This window comes from Diabrotica virgifera, chromosome 1 (genome assembly GCF_917563875.1).
Source record: "Diabrotica virgifera virgifera chromosome 1, PGI_DIABVI_V3a".
NCBI classification, from domain to species: domain Eukaryota; kingdom Metazoa; phylum Arthropoda; class Insecta; order Coleoptera; family Chrysomelidae; genus Diabrotica; species Diabrotica virgifera.
Window position 1 is genome coordinate 37,342,215 of NC_065443.1, and position 17,287 is coordinate 37,359,501.

Here is a 17,287-nt window from a genome sequence, read left to right on the forward strand (position 1 = left end):
TGCAGTGACTACCGAACCATAAGCTTAATGCCACATACCTTGAAAATTCTGCTGAAAATTATCCACCCCAGAATACACTCTAAATTGGAGCTGGATATTAGTGACACTCAATATGGGTTCCGCAATGGTATGGGTACCAGAGAGGCATTACTCTCCTTCAACGTGCCGACACAGAGATGTTTGGATGTTAACCGTCCTCTTTACGTCTGTTTTATAGACTACAATAAGGCGTTTGATAAAGTAAAACATGATCGTCTCATGGAAATTCTGAAAACTAAAAACCTAGATGAAAGAGATTTAAGACTAATAACACACCTCTATTCCAATCAGCGAGCAATAGTAAGAAGTGAAAAAGAAACATCTGAAGAAATTGAAATAAAGAGAGGAGTCAGGCAAGGCTGCATACTATCACCTCTATTATTTAACGCTTATTCTGAAGAGGTAATGCGAGAAACTCTGGAAGATGAAACAGTCGGCATAACAGTAAATGGAGTCTTAGTTAACAACATCAGATATGCAGATGAAACAGTAATAATAGCCGATAGTTTACAAGACCTGCAAAGACTCATGAGTAACATAGTAAGGTGTAGTAGGAGTATGGACTCTCTCTCAATATCAAAAAGACGAAGTTTATGACAATTCGAAAAAACAACCATAATACTAACAAAATCTTGATAGTAGAGGGCCAGCAGATCGAAAGAGTAAAAAAGTACACTAGGAACACTTATAACAGAAAATAATGACTACACTGCAGAAATCAAAGTCAGAATTGAAAAAGCACGTTCTAATTTTATGAAAATGAAAAAGGTCCTATGTAGCAAAGATTTAACATTAGCTCTTAAAGTAACCCTAACAAAATGTTACGTATACAGTGTACTATACTATGGAGTGGAATCATGGACGTTAAATGTAGAGACAATGAGACGACTTAACGCCTTTGAAATGTGGACCTATAGAAGAATTATGAGGGTTTCCTGAGTAGATAGAGTTACGAACAACGAAGTACTGAGAAGAATAGGTAAAGAGAAGGAAGTTGAACTTACAATTAAAGAAAGAAAACTACAGTATCTCGGACATGTGATGCGGAGCGAGAAGTATGGCATGCTGCGACTCATAATGCAAGGAAAGATAGATGGCAGAAGAAGCATCGGAAGAAGACGAATTTCGTGGCTGAAGAACCTGAGAGAATGGTTTGGATGCAGCTCAAAACAACTATCTAGAGCTACTGCCTCAAAAATTAAAATAGCTATGATGATTACCAACCTCCGTAGCGGAGATGGCACCTGAAGAAGAAGGTAAATTGGCAATATGCATCTTGAATACGGATAAGATACACGATAAAAATTTAAATTGATGTGGAACAATGAATAGAACGTTACATAAGAGTGAGTATTGGATCCATTATAAAAAGCACAAAAGTAGAATGCAGACAGCACGAATGAGACTTAAAATAGGAGTTAAATCCTGCGCAAGATTGAATCTAGTAAGAATAGTTTTGAGCTAAATATACACGCTACAAACGACAAGATAGTTGATTACAATAGTACTGGAGGCAAATGTTTACACGATGGAAAACAAACGATTACAAAAAATAATCACGTAACCATTGTTAATAAAAAGTAGGCAAAGTTCAATATCTGTATTGGAAAAGAAAAAATTAATTGTTGTGGTTTGGGAACACAGGTCAGGAGCTATAGCGCAAGAGAGAAAATAAATAAAAACTAAAGTCAAATTTCATTGTATAAATTTTTTAAGTTGTATGTTTATAGTTAGGAGAAGGGAATAGAAAAATAATTTAAAAAAATAATTTTCTTAAATTTAAATTAGGCGAATAACCAAGCTTTATTTATGGATTAATGTGGATTTGGAACTTTGAAACTTCTGATACATTAAAATTTCTGACATTATAATTCCGTTTTGTTAATGATCTTTTTATATTTCTAGGCACAATAAAACGCAAACCTTCAATGAAACCCAGTCTTCCTCTGACAAACATTACCCGCCAGCTTAAAGAGGTCGGTGAAACTCGCGATGAAACAGATGCAACTCCTCTTCCTTCTAGTCCTATAACTTACACAAATTCTGGTACCTTAACTCGTACGCACAGCAGACGAAAATCCAACCAATCTGACGACTCCTCCAATACTGGTACTCTTAAAAGACAGCATTCTTACAAACAGAGAGGATCGGTTGAGTCTATGGGAAGTAGAAGCGGAAATTCGACTCCACTTTGTGGAACACCAGTTCGAGATCGGGTGTCTCCGTTTTCTGAAAGGAATGGTGTTTCGCCGTTTAATGAGAGAAATGGAAATCTGGTAGACTATTCTCCAACCAGCGGTTATTTGCGGGGTTCAGTTTCACCAACCAGCAATCTGCCTTCTTGTATGGTAAGTAATACGTGTGGTCTGCCTTTTTAAAGAAAATGTCGAAAAATTAAGATAAACACTTAAAATATTGTTTCCGGAATTTTCAAAAATTTATTATTCTTTTCTCTTTCACTCTTTGTTTGTGTATTTTAGTTAATGGTATCATAACTTTTCTTATCATATTAGTGAAGAGAGTTGTTGAGTTATAAATAGATAAAAGAGCGTGTGTGTGAATGGAGAGACAGTGTGAATGACAAAAATAAAGTATGTGTGCGTGTGCGACATGGAGCTTGTAAACGCGATAGAGATAAGTATTTGAGTGCGTATGTGTGTGTCTGTGTGAGAGAGATAGAGATAGATAGAGTGAGAAGGAAAGCGATGGAGAGTGACTAGGGAGAGAGAGAGAGAGAGAGAGAGAGAGAGAGAGAGTTAATTCGTGCACGATAGTGCATGTGTGTTGAAGTACGTAAGTACGCTCACTGTTGCGCTCACACGCATGTTTTCTTTTGCCCCGATACTCATTTTCTGGCAATTAGACGCTATAGCCCGCACATTTCGCCGGTCCGGAATAAGAATGTCGTAACTGCAAAAAGCCAAATTTTTTCAAATCAAAACGATTTTTAAATATTTAAAATAGGGATTAAATGAGGAGTAATCTTTCAGGGGCATCGGTATGACGTTTATTGGTACAATGATGGCCTTTATTTTTATCCCTAATGGTTCTAATTTCATTATCTTAATTTAATCTTCCCATTTCAACCCTTTTTACAGTTGCGTCATTCTTCATCTAAAAATTTCAGTATTACCATTAATATTAATTCCCTTTGCCCCTGCCTCCCTAAAAAAGGCCTCCACATCTGAAAGAAAAATTGAGAACAAAGTCGGGCTTAAGCATTCTCCTTGAAGAACACCTTCCGTTATTTTATATTGTCGTGACAATTGTGAATTTGAGCGAACCTGGAAGGTAGCCGATGCGTACAGGAATCTAATTAATCTAATAAATTTGATAATATTAGGAGAATCAGAAGTTGACATGACCCGCAAATTACGAATATTGGACACCTACACCTCACAGAATAAACTGACTATAAACACTTCCAAAAGCAAAATCTTAGTCTTCTCGAGGGGTGGCCATTTCTCCAAAGAGCGAAGATTCCTACTAAATGGTCAAAACCTTGAAAGCGTTAATAAATTTAATTATCTGGGTGTAACGTTTAGTAGTTCCTCGTTATTTCGAGAGATGGCCGTTACTACGATTGCTAGAGCCAAGCAGTCTATAGGAGCAGTAATGAACCTCTTGTCTAATGCAATAGTAAATTCATGGGAGACGAGAATTACATTATATAATTCCATTATTTTAAACTGTCTTTCTCAGTGTATATCTGTCTGGGGTCTGCGCTACTCAAATACTCTAGAACAAATTCAAACTAATTTCTTTAAGAGACTGCTGCATCTACCAAAAAATACCCCCAATACTTATGTTAGGCTAGAAGTTGGCCAAGTTCACTTAAAATACTTAATTTTTAAAATATCACTAATTGGCTTGAGAGAATTTTACTTATGGACTCCTCTAGGTATCCAAGAATTTGTTATAACCGTCTTCGTCAGCTATGTAACAATAATGACAATAATGAGAATTATAACTGGGTAGTTCAACTAAAAAATTATTTTTCTGAAATTGATGCAAAAGAAACTTGGGAAAATTTATCATGGGGGTTACTGAGGCATCAAAGAAACGGTTTGTTATTAAAAATGAAAGAAAAACTCTTCCAAGATGACCTATCAGCATTAACAAGTTCTCGCTATTCTTTGTACTATAAACATTTCTCACACAATAGGCAACCGCAAAGCTATTTACAAATAAAAACTCCCATATATATTACAAGACTTTATTCACAAATCAGACTTTGCTCTAAACTTTACATAAAATTTTATTATAAAGGGATTTCGTATCACATCGACCAAACTGAAAATTGTTCAATATGTAATTTACACAAATTAGAGACTCTTTCCCACATCTTGTTGGAATGTCCATTATACTCGTGTTTTAGATCACCCCTTATTCGATCATTTGTAGAGAATACCGAGAGCTTTTTTCTGTTTTTAAATACAACCGATTCTCCCACTGAGATTAAGGAACTGTGTACATTTTTTATTAATGCACTCAGATTGCGTTCATTTATATTAAATGAATAATTGTAACTAAATCTCCATTAGGCGTCGACTATTTATGTGTAATAATTTGTACTCAATCTCTTGTTATATGATTTTTCATTAGAAACAATAAACATATCTATCTATCTATCTATCTATCTATCTATCTATCTATCTATCTATCTATCTATCTATCTATCTATCTAAAAATTTTTAAATATTTAAAATAGTGATTAAATAAAGAGTAACCGTCCGGATCCTCGGTATGGCCTTTATTCTTACAATAATGGCTTTCGAATTTCATTATTTCAATTTAATCCCCCCAATTTTGAACCTCATCTACAGTTGCGTCATTCTTGATCTGAAAATGTTTCTGTACAAAAAAGCTATTTTTAAATATTTATTATGTCGTTTATTCTTACAGCGATGTTTCTTATTTTCATCGCTATTGGTCCGAATTTTATCGTCTTAATTTATTCCCCTCATTTTTAACCCTATTTACAGTTGCGTCATTCTTCATCTGAAACAAGGTCTAAAATGGTGTGTATTTCAATAACGACGCAACTACCCTGTGGTGGCTCAGCACATAGTTACAGTTCTGTCGCTTCTGTATCATGTGTATACAGAGTTTTAGAAGTTAATTACGCAATAAACAAGAATTGACAAAATTTGCAATTACGTCATTCGTATTCCGGAACGGCGATATACCCTTTTCTTGCAGAAATGACGGTACCACACTTCGCTATGTGCTATTCTTTATGCGGCTACGCTGTATGCGCCCAAATATTTGTCCTTTTTGAAGTGTGTCAAAACCGACAACTGGGCGGATAGGCGTATTTGCTATTTGTGCTTCTGCGTTATGCGTGCGCATCAAGCGAATATTGACGAATGAACAATCCACCTCTTTCTTACTAATTCATTTGCACACACACGAATGCATTTCGCATTCAAACGTGTGACTGTGAAATAAAATGATAGTTGAAAGACTGATAAGTTTTGTACACACTTGAATGAATGAAGAAAGTGGAAAAAAAGACAAGTATATTAAAGTGTGTAAAAATATTTAATTTCCTTAGCTAAGCGCTTTCGACATATGTGTCATCATCAGAGCTAATGCTACAATAAAAAGTTAAACTAATGAGTAAAAAGATGTCTAAATACAAAGTTTTTTAACTTGTCAAAGTATATAAAAAAGTACCGGCTACTTCGAGTTGTAGGTGTTTGCATTACGAACATTGGTCTGCTGTGCAAGTGAGAACACATGCAACACATGCAACATGTGAGAACTCCAGAGAAGTCAAATTTTGGCTATCATGTTAAAACTACCAACCATTCCTTCTCCCCTACCAAAGATAACCAAATTTTACATAACATTCCATCTAAAAACTATAGACTAATGAATCTGTTTTAAGATCTTGAGATCTCCAAAGAAATGAAATCTAATCCTGATTTTTGTGTTAACACTCAGATTAATTTGAATTGCAATTATAAACCTTTATTTAAATTACACCTTTAACAGTGTAGTAGTGACCTCATACAATTTCTGTCCCAAAAAACTTTTTGTAACTTTTTTGACAACTTTGATATGTTATTGATTAAATTTAAACTTAGGAAATCAGGAGACTGGTGGTTTGGTCTGTATATACATTGAAACATTGACAGATATTTACATATTATTTTATTGACAAACATCAAAACCTTCAGAAACTTATCACATATCCTCTAACAACAAAATGTGTTCATTAAAAAGTATATTTTGTGAAAAAACTTGACTTCCATCGAATTTTGCCTTTTCATCTAAGACAACCCTAAAGGTAGTAAAGACAAAATATACAACTATCTTCTTTCTTTTGTCATGACCATGACACAGTGTATATATGTCTTAAGCCACTAAGTCATCTGTTTAATAGATACTTTTAGGGCCGGTTGTTCGAACGCTAATCAACAATGATCATTATCAAATATTTAATTACTGTCACCAACTGTCAATGTCAACTTTGGTTGGGTTGCTGAAAACATAATTGATTATAATTATAAGATTAGTTAATCAATTAACATAACAATTATTGACGTAACTGATTAACTAATTTCATAATTGGATGTAGATATAGAACAGGGAACCAAGCATCATCAAGTAACAACTGAGAAAATCAACAAAATTGATTGTCGTCAGTTAGAATCGATTATTTTGAACAACGGTTATTTTAAGATATTTTAGGTTACGTCCAATGTTAGTATAGGTAACTTATACTTTTGTTGTCTGAAAGTAGTTTAAAAAATATCATTCATAAAATAAATATGCTACTTGGTGAATTTTAAAAAAATTAAATTTCAATATTTTTTATACAATTCTAAAAAGAACCAGTCACTTGGTTCCATGCATAAATAGGATTATTTTTTTTTATAAAGAAACATAAAATATATTGAAACGAATGGGTTTCAATGAACACAAGAAATTGTCAAGTCACTAAATAAAACAGATTTATTTTCCAACAAAGTAATGTGGTTCCTTGTACAAAATCGTAAAAACAATATTTAATGCTAAAAACAGGTATCAATAAAGGCAAAAGAAAATAAAAAAATGATAATTATTATTTTTGATAGAACTTTAACAAAATCTGCCTCATTATTCAGTTTCAGTTTCAAACTCAAAATCAACGTCACCATCATAACCATCTACATCATCTATAATAGCGTCATTAGCAAGCAATGATGCAAAAAAGTTTTGCTCGTTATACGGTAACCAGTATTTTTTTCAAACTGACTATAAAAAAACGGTATCTAAATATATTTTGATTTATTACAAAACACCAAAGTAATTATGTATTATGTAATTTGTGTTCATCGAATAAGATGATTAGAAATATTATCGTGCAAATCGTACTTAAAAAAACATCTTAGAAAATACGGAAACATTTAGGTACATACCTATATATACATCACTTCGGATTCCATAAATATCATATTTCTGAACAATGAACCAATAAGAAGAGAATCCATATTATTCCTACTAGACATTTTAGAACATGGAACCAAACAACAATAAAAAGTACCAAACCCCCACATTTCACTTAACTTCATTATTAAAAAAGGAACCAGGTAACATATTCGAGGTTACAAAATCCATATAAAAATGTAATAATTTGTAAACTTACCTGCTGTTTATTATGTGAATTGGCTTTTAAAAGATTTACATATTTCTTTCCACGCGACATTCTTATAAACTTTCAGATTATTTCGAAATCACTAAATCGTAGTCTAAAGCTGTGGATCTTTGTTCTAAAATTACTATTTCGCGAACCTGTACAAGAAAATAGACCTTTCGTCAACAGATGGCTCTAGGGGTATTATTTAAGATTTATATTCTGTAGCTGGGTGCAGGGGTATTGTGTCAATCTATTTAACGACAGAAACCAATATTTCAAAATTTGGCGGTTGGTTCCCTGTTCTATATCTACATCCAATTGTAATCAATAATTATGTTTTCAGCAACCCAATCAAAGTTGACATTGACAGTAATTAAATATTTGATAGTGATCATTGTTAATTAGCGTTCGAACAACCGGCCCTTAGACAATCAAATTATTATTGTAATTGTACAGACATCTAAGGTACATTTTCTTTACATCAATTTTTCAATTATCCTTGTAAAATAATTTTTCAATAATTTTTATTTGTAACGTCGGCTGTCAGATGTCAACACCGGACAGATGAAACATTTAAAATCCAACGTCTAATCAATCACTGTCAGTCAACTGCTCGCATCACTTAAAAATGGTTCGATGATACTGTACCATGACAAAATTTATATGTTCGTAACGTCTAAGTGGTTGTTCTTACTATTTTATTATTTTAATTAAAATCAAGTAATCAAAGAAAAATAATATTTCATCATCCGGAGTTGCACAGCAGACCAATGTTCGTAATGCAAACAAATACAACCCGAAGTAGCCGGTACTTTTTTATATACTTTGACGTAAGTTAAAAAACTTTGTATTTCGACATCTTTTTACTCATTAGTTTAACTTTTTATTGTAGCATTAGCTCTGATGATGACACATATGTCGAAAGCGCTTAGCTAAGGAAATTAAATATTTTTACACACTTTAATATACTTCTCTTTTTTTTCACTTTCTTCAAATAAAATGATGTCTGTTGTAATTACGTGATTCTTCTCGTACTAACACGCTGAAAACTACATGATTTTTCTCACATAAACACTTTTACTACTCACACGCTCTCTACCTTCATATATACGCTCTGAGCTTCGCTGGTGTCGCTCCTAGCGGATTACTAATGCAACTTTCACCGGTAATTTTTAAATTTATTATTTAATTGTTAACGCTTAATATTTACAACGCAAAAAAGTAATTAAATTGTAATCGATTTTTTTTAAGATTTTGCTAATAATTTTGACGTTCTATTGATGAACTATTACTTTCTTACTTCGGATACTTTCACAATTATCGTGTAGATGGCGCTAAGATTACTAGATTAATTTATAATTACATATTACGGAACATTGAAAAACTTAAATTCAGTATTTAAAACGTAAGTATATTTAAGGTAAAAATATATACCACAGCTTTGACCAACTAACTAATATGTTTTATAATTAATGTTTTTAATTTTAATTTTAAATTAATCACTTTGACATTTATGTCAAATTTCCAGTAAACGTTTACAGACTTGTCACTACTGGCGCTCGCGAATTTTTAAATATCCCCTCTACGTACGAGCTCACAGCGTATAGGTACGCTCTGTTGTCGCAAACATATATCATTTACAAGTTACCTCCCGTTCACTCACGCTACACAGCTCTCACACCATCTTTCCGTTAGGATGTACTTTCCCTCTCTACCTTACTTACACGTTCGCTCACAAAAGCTTTCTCATTAAGAGAAGTTTTCGCACGAGTAGTTGGATTTATTAGAGCTTACTTAATATTTTTCATTGTTAAAATGTCAGCCTGCAACAGCTGAGTTTTTTTTCTACTGAAGATATTATTTATACAGCCATTTATACCGTAATTATTAATATATAACTTTGTAAAATGTAAAAAAAAATTATTCATATTGGTTTTAACAATATTTTTGCTAATTTTGTTCCATTTTTTTAGACGGACTCCATTACTTCTCTACCACCACCACCCGAAACGAATGGCGACGTTATATTAAACAATTCTCCCAACTATTCGCTTCCGCCTCCTCCCCCTGAAGTGTATAATTCGAACCTCTCCCTCGACAGTCTTCCTCCCCCTCCAAATCCCAATGACCTACCTCCAATGACAGGCGCAGAACTAACAGGTAGCCAACTATCTCTTATGTCATTACCTCCTCCACCCGGCGAAGATACCGGTACGATAAGAAAAAGGAACGGAAGCATCACACCTGTTAATGTACTAAGTCCGGAGAGGACTCCTACCCAGGGAATGTCACCAGATTTGACCCCTACACACTCCAGGTTGAATACACCTGTTTGCAGCCCTCCACTGTCAAACTCGGGTAGTGGATGTAGTACGCCAGTACAGAGTAACCCTCCTATGAACTTCAGTATGGCCCACAGATCACTTAACCAAGAACAAATAGTTTATGGAACTTCTCCTCAGTATAGACAGTCCAGCCCTATACCAGGGGTTAATGCTTTTAATAACAATAATGGTCTGAGATCATCAATTAGGCAGACTTCATTACCCAGGCAGATATCCTCCAACAGCATAGCATCTACTAACAGTTCAGGCTCTTCGGGAAATACATACCAGAACTCCCCTAGTATTCAACGAAAAGTAAATTTCCAAGAACCGACGAGCCCCAAAAAGACTGGTAAAAAGATTAGTTTTAATTTAACTCCACAGGAAGTACCTCCACTACCCAAAAAACCACCCCCACCAAAGAGGGCGGAAACGACGAAGTTGACGAGCCCGAAGAAATTAGTGGATCCTCCGATGGATTTTTTAAAGGATTTGCAGAGGGTTATGAGGAAAAAATGGCAGGTGTGTATTACAAACTTTAATTTTTCGATTGAACTAAATATGATTTGATCTTTATTTAAATAATATAATAATTATTAAGTACTTTAGAGTTTCTTAAACAATCTTTCATCCAAAAGTTTTGTTCCAATTCTTAATATTTTTTAGATGTAACCATGTCTCAACAATTGTTTGAGTATTATGTTAACACCAAATGCGACAGTTTGTTTATTGAAGTAGCCATTCAACCAAAAATGAGCTCAGTCGCTATATTCTTATGAACATTGAGATCAATAGCAATCTTGTTTTGGACCCATCCACCGAATATACACTCAGTTGTCGAGACTTCAATTATTGGACCAAGAGTTGGCAAAGTCGGAAAAAAAATTATTTTAAGACAACTGGTTCATTAATATATTATTCCCTATGCTTCCTCGAACACCGTACCGGCCATCTGGTTGCTGATACAGGTTGCGTTCATTACTGCGCAGCGCATTTGTACAGGTAAACATATCGAATTTAAAATTATTGTAAGACGAAAAATTATTTTGTCATTACTTTTTAAACAATATTAGAAATATGAACTATAATTGCCAGACATTTTTGTGGTTTAAAGTAATGATAAAAAAATATTTCGTCCTAAAATAATTTAAATTCAATATACAGGGTGATTGATGAGTGTGATAAAGCTCGGTAGATCCGCTATAGTAATAGATAGCAATAAAAGTTGATAACAGAAATTGTAGCCAACTTTCAGCTTTACATTTCGAAATTAGTTAGAATGTTACAGGGTGTTCGATAACATAGTGGCAAACCAAACTTATGTTTTTTTTTTAATGGAACACCCTCTTTTATTTTATATTCGAAATTCTCTTAACTTTCCCATCACAAAAATATACAGGTTTGTTATGTTATATAGGGCTTTTACAAAGTTATAACCAATTTTTTATGAAAAACGTAATAAGTTCAGCTCCCTGTATAAATAAAAATAAGCACAATAGCAATGGTTTATTGGTGCTATATTTTTTTGTTGATTGTCAAAATTTATAAAAATGGTTGATATTGCTAATTTTCCTTATATCGAATACAGGGTGAGTAAAAACGCAAGTACATTCTTTTCTCAGAAATTTTAAATGGAAGACCCTGTATTTTATATCACCATCGAAAAGTATCATTACCTTACTTTAATTTTTGTATAATATTCCCTATGCCTAAATTTGTTAGTTTTCGAGATATTTTCATTTTTCAGAGCAAGTTATTAATTAAGGTGTTCTATTTAAAATTACTGAGAAAATAATGTACTTGCGTTTTGACTCATCCTGTATTCGATATAAAGAAAATTAGCAATATCAACCATTTTTATAAATTTTGACAATGAACAAAAAAATAAGGCACCAATAAACCATTGCTGTTGTGCTTATTTTTATTTATGCAGGGAGCTGAACTTATTACGATTTTCGTAGAACATTGGTTATAACTTTGTAAATACCTGTATAACATAACAAACCTTTATATTTTGGTGATGGATAAGTTAACAGGATTTCGAATGTAAAATAAAATATAGGGTGTCCCATTTAAAAAATCATAAGTTTGGTCTGCCACTATGATATCGAACACCCTGTAACATTCTAACTAATTTTGTAATGTGAAGCTCAAAGTTGGCTACAAGTTTTGTTATTAACTTTTATTGCTATCTAATACTATAGCGGATCTACTAAACTTGTGTGCTGCGTAGTAATGAACGCAACCTGTATCAGCAGCCACATGGCCGGTACGGTGTTCGCGGAAGCATAGGAAACAATATATGAAAGAATCAGCTGTCTTAAAATAGTTTCTCGAAAACGTTGGACCTCTTAGACCATATTGAATGAGTTGGATTTTGAAAACCCACAAATATTAAAACAGATTTTTAGCAAAATTAAAAAAGAAAAAGAAACGATAAGTGGATGGACGTAGATCCAATTGATATGCCAATGTACAGTGGAATTTTAATACAATTGTGTCAAATAATTTATCTTCCAGATAAATAACACATGCATTAATGATTATGTTTTTACAGGTAGCACAGAAGTGCAAACTAGAACCCGACACCACTCCTCACGAAGTACTAGGTTTCCGTGATCCCCCCGTTCTTCTACCAGACTACAAAGAGCACAACGTCTCCAATTGGGTACAAGAACACTATGGACCCAATAACGTCTACGAGAACATATACAGAGACACTCCCGATGCCGTAGTCGAATACGCCACAAGTCCTATTCACGGTCGAAGCGACGCCAGGTCTTCTGTGTCTTCGATGGAATTCAAATCGAAAAGACCTCCACCCCCGCCCCCCAAACGTAGTGAAACAACACATTTAAGTACCCCAAAAACTTACTGATGTTGCGTGTGTTAATATAACTTGCGGAAAATAACCTCAAATGGGAATGTTGTAGGTTTTTACTATTGATAATGGGTCAAAGAGGCTACTTTAACAACTATAATAATTTTAAGTATTGAGCTGGCGTTCTAGCTATAAACTTCGATGTAAAAAATTGTTGAATATAAGTCATTTCTAAATATTTTGCATACCTCTTTTGGGATACTGAAACGATTGTATATGTACATTTATTTTTATCCCGTTTATTAATTTTATTGTTGTTAAACATTTAGGTCAATAGATTTAGAAAATAGATTCGTATAAATACATATTTTTTATCAATTATACTCACATCCAACTTCAAATTACCTAAAATATAGACCAAACTGAAGTGTAAATGTAGGAAAATTTGAGAAATCTAATGGCTACAAGAACATCTTGGGCACGAAATTTGAGAAATGTATTTGGATGCATTTGGCTATAAAGGAATTGTTCTATTAATTTTGTAAACAATGATAGGACTGCTGATTTATTAATATCCAATTGCGAATGGCAGGGCTTATAATAAATAAGAAACGGCCAACGGTAAATACAAAAAACAGAATTAGGCTTAAACGTCGAAATTAAGGCTTATTGAGGTATTACAGAAACATAAAAATATCAAGCAAGGAAAAATACAACGACGGTTTAAAGAAAGGGTACCATTCAATGATGGTATTAAAACTATAGGCGGAGAAATTAAACAGTGGATTGCTACACATATACAGGGTGCTTCATTAATAATTGTCCATATAGTATCTGGAGAAACCTTAGCACAAAATACGAAGATTTAACCTAAAGCACTTAAATAAAATGTGGTTCCTTACTGAGTTACTGGTTTTATCTAAAAATTTAAAAACTATTTTTGCTCAGAATTTTAAAACTATTTGACGTATTCTTTTCATATTTGGCGGAAAGTGCGACTACTATGCACCCTATTAAATTATGATAAACAATCGTTTCTAGCTACTACCAAAGGCGTACGACAGGGGATAGTAAATGGTTGGCCCTTCTCAAATTCTACGCCACTGGAGGAATTACTAGTTTAGTACCATTTTTAGATTCTCCAATACTTTGTACGTAAATAATATTTATACTCCTCATTGGTAACGATAAAGTCATTAGTTTTCGAGATATTTGAAGTTAAATATGAAACGGCACAGTTATTTTGATTAATTTATGATATGATTCCTATGATTAAAATTTAAAAATTATTTGTACCCAGAACTTTAAAACTATTTGGCGTATCCTTATCATACTTGGCAGAAAGTGTAGGTATTGTACACCCTACTAAATTATGATAAATAAACGTTTCTAGCTACTACCATCTGGGTACCTACTACCATCTACTATATCTGGGTACTCATATTAATGAAAGCTGGAACCCTAGTACAGAAATAAAAAGTAGAATTGCCAAAGCAAGAACAAGTTTTATGAAATTTAAGAAAATCCTGTGCAGTCATGATCTAAATTTGGAACTTCGCATAAGAATGGTCCGATGTTTATATATTCCCAGTACTACTTTACGGGGTTGAAGCATGGACACTGACAGAATCGCTTTTGAAAAACCTAGAAGCATTTGAAATGTGGGTCTACCGCCGTATTCTGAAGATCAGTTGGGTAGAAAGAGTCACAAACGAAAGGGTTTTGCAACGTTTGAATAAAAGTTGCGAAGTAGTGAACACGGTTAAAAGGCGCAAATTGGAATACTTTGGTCATATAATGCGTCACCCAGAAAAATATGACATACTTCACCTTGTCATGCAAGGTAAAATAATGGGAAAAAGAAGTGTGGGCCGCCGTACAACTTCTTGGCTTAAAAACCTACGCCAATGGTTTGGGAAAACTAGCACTGAACTATTTCGTGCGGCTGTAAATAAGACAATGATTGTTAATATGCTGCACAACATGAGAGCCAACGATCGACAAGCGGTCTCGGCACCTTAAGAAGAAGAAGAGCTACTACCAGAGGCGTACGACGGGGGATAGTGGCTGGTTGACCCTTCCCAAATTCTACGCCACTGACGAATTTGCTATTTTAGTGTAATTTTTTGATTTTTCAATACTTTTTATGTAAATAATATACTCTTCATTCGTAACGATAAAATGATTGGTTTTCGAGATATTTAAAAAATAACCGTGTCGTTTCATTTTTAACTTCAAAGATCTCGAAAACTAATGACTTTATCGTTACGAATGAAGAGTATATTATTTTCATAGAAAGTATTGGAGAATCCAAAAATTGAACTAAAATAGCAATTCCGCCAGTGGCGTAGAATTTGGAAAGGGTTAACCATTCCCTTTCCCCCCTTTTTCGTACGCCTCTGGTAATAGACAGAAACGTTTGCTTAGCATAATTTAGTAGTTTGTACACTACCTATACTTCCTGTCAAGTATGAAAAGGATACGTGTAATAGTTTTAAAATGCTGAGCAATAATAGTTTTTAAATTTTTAGATAAAACACCCTGTAACTCGGTAAGGAACCACATTTTATTTAAGTGGTTTAGGTTAAATCTTCGTATTTTGTGCTAAGGTTTCTGCAGTTACTATATGGACAATTAATGAAACACCCTGTATAACTGAGATGAAAGTTTGCCAGGGACAGATTAAGGCCATAGTTTTGTTTACGAAAGCAATTCACGAACCTGCCAACAAGAAAAATGCTCGACTAAGTAGTATATGATACCAGTAAAAATAAAAGTCCAAATTCTACAAAAATTGTAAAATAAACTTTATTGGAACATATTGGTCACTGACTAATTGAATAATAGTTAAGCAATGATAATGAACAATCTTCTTAGATCCTTAATCCGACATCCACCTGATCTGGAATGAAGAATGACTATTTCGTGGGGAAACTATTGGAATATAGCATAAAACGGGGTTCTAGAATGGTTCTTAGATGATTGAAAAGCGAATCAGAGTAGCTGGAAAATGGAAATTGCTTTTCTTTGCTTTAATTTTAGATTTTCGGAAGTGAAGATATTAGTATTTACCATAAGGTAAACATTTAGAAAAATAATGACGTTACATGATGTATAAAACTGTATAAACATATTATATCTCTATCTTTAGCTTGATCATGTGATGTAAATCTCCAGTAATCCCCAATGTATCCATTTTACAGCCTCGTTATTCCAAACTTTAATCCAAACTTTTCTACAACTTTTATATTGCCACTGGGAAATTATTTTAATCCTGATTTCCCTATTTATTGCGAAAGAAGTTAGCTGAAACCGCAACAAATGTAATTTATGCTAACACATTTTGCAATTGATTTGAAAGAGTAGATAACTTTTCTAACTAAAACAATTTAATGAAATAAATATTTAGAAGTTTGTAGTATGCTTCGTACTAGGTGATTCAAGAGAAAATGGTGAAAAGTTCTTTATACACTAGTGAAAAATAAGTTTTATAATTTTTATTTAGAATATGCATTTTTTGCTCTACTCTCGATAATATTTTTTTAGTTCAATACCTTTTACCCAACATGCCTCCAATATTTGAATTTTATTCCTATAGACTATAGAGCAACAAAATATTTTTAAAAAAATTGGAACTTTGTAAAAGGTATAAAATTTTATTAAAATCCCTTTAAAGGGCTACATCACAACAAAACGTTTTCGATTTTATAAAAAAAATCATCATCAGTGATAGATAGATTGGATGCTAGCTGAGCCTCCAAAGAAAAATATTCGGGTAAAAACCCTTTAAATATAACATGAATACATTAAAGGTGCATACTTAAATAAAATGCCTTATAATGGATACATGGCAACAAGGATAATGCCCTTAGGTAATGTATTGAATTTCCCAACACGTGGGATGCAAATTGAGTTGTTTACATTCCAGTGAGTTGCCATTAAGTCATTGGAATGTAAACAACTCAATAATTTTCATCCCACGTGTTGGGAAATTCAATACATTACCTAAGGGCATTATCCTTGTTGCCATGTATCCATTATAAGGCATTTTATTTAAGTATGCACCTTTAATAGCTATGGAAAGAGCAATGTTAGGTATACGACTGTCAGATAAAAAGAGGAGCGACTGGGTAAGATCAAAAACAAAAGTCGAGGACATAACAACAAAAGTTGCCAAACTTAAATGGAGCTTTGCAGGCCACACTGTTAGACAAAAAGACCAACGTTGGAATGCCACGATACAACATTGGAGACCTTACCAAAGTAAACGACCGAGAGGAAGCCCACAGATGAGATGGGTTGATGATATTAAAAGAGTAGCCGGAACGAATTGGAAATATGTTGCTCAGGATAGAGACCGATGGAAGGAGTTGGGAGAGGCCTATGTCCAAACGTGGACGATAGAAGGCTAAGAAGAAGAAGAAGAAAATGCACCTTTAATGCATACATGTTATATTTAAAGGGTTTTTACCCGAA

At 33.6% G+C, this 17,287-nt stretch overlaps 1 protein-coding gene across 4 annotated transcripts in view; it reads left to right on the forward strand.

Annotated features, from left to right (window-relative positions):
• Positions 1 to 13,176, forward strand: part of LOC114335880 (ras-associated and pleckstrin homology domains-containing protein 1-like) — a 398,332-nt gene extending 385,156 nt beyond the window's left edge. For all 4 annotated transcript variants that reach the window (XM_028286171.2, XM_050649553.1, XM_050649492.1 and 1 more), the window contains exons 8-10: positions 1,945 to 2,387; positions 9,640 to 10,512; positions 12,548 to 13,176. In XM_028286171.2, coding sequence (XP_028141972.1) covers positions 1,945 to 2,387; positions 9,640 to 10,512; positions 12,548 to 12,868 — 1,637 coding nt within the window. In that variant the 3' untranslated portion in view covers positions 12,869 to 13,176. The remainder of the gene's footprint in view (positions 1 to 1,944; positions 2,388 to 9,639; positions 10,513 to 12,547) is intronic.
• Positions 13,177 to 17,287: the final 4,111 nt, after the last annotated feature.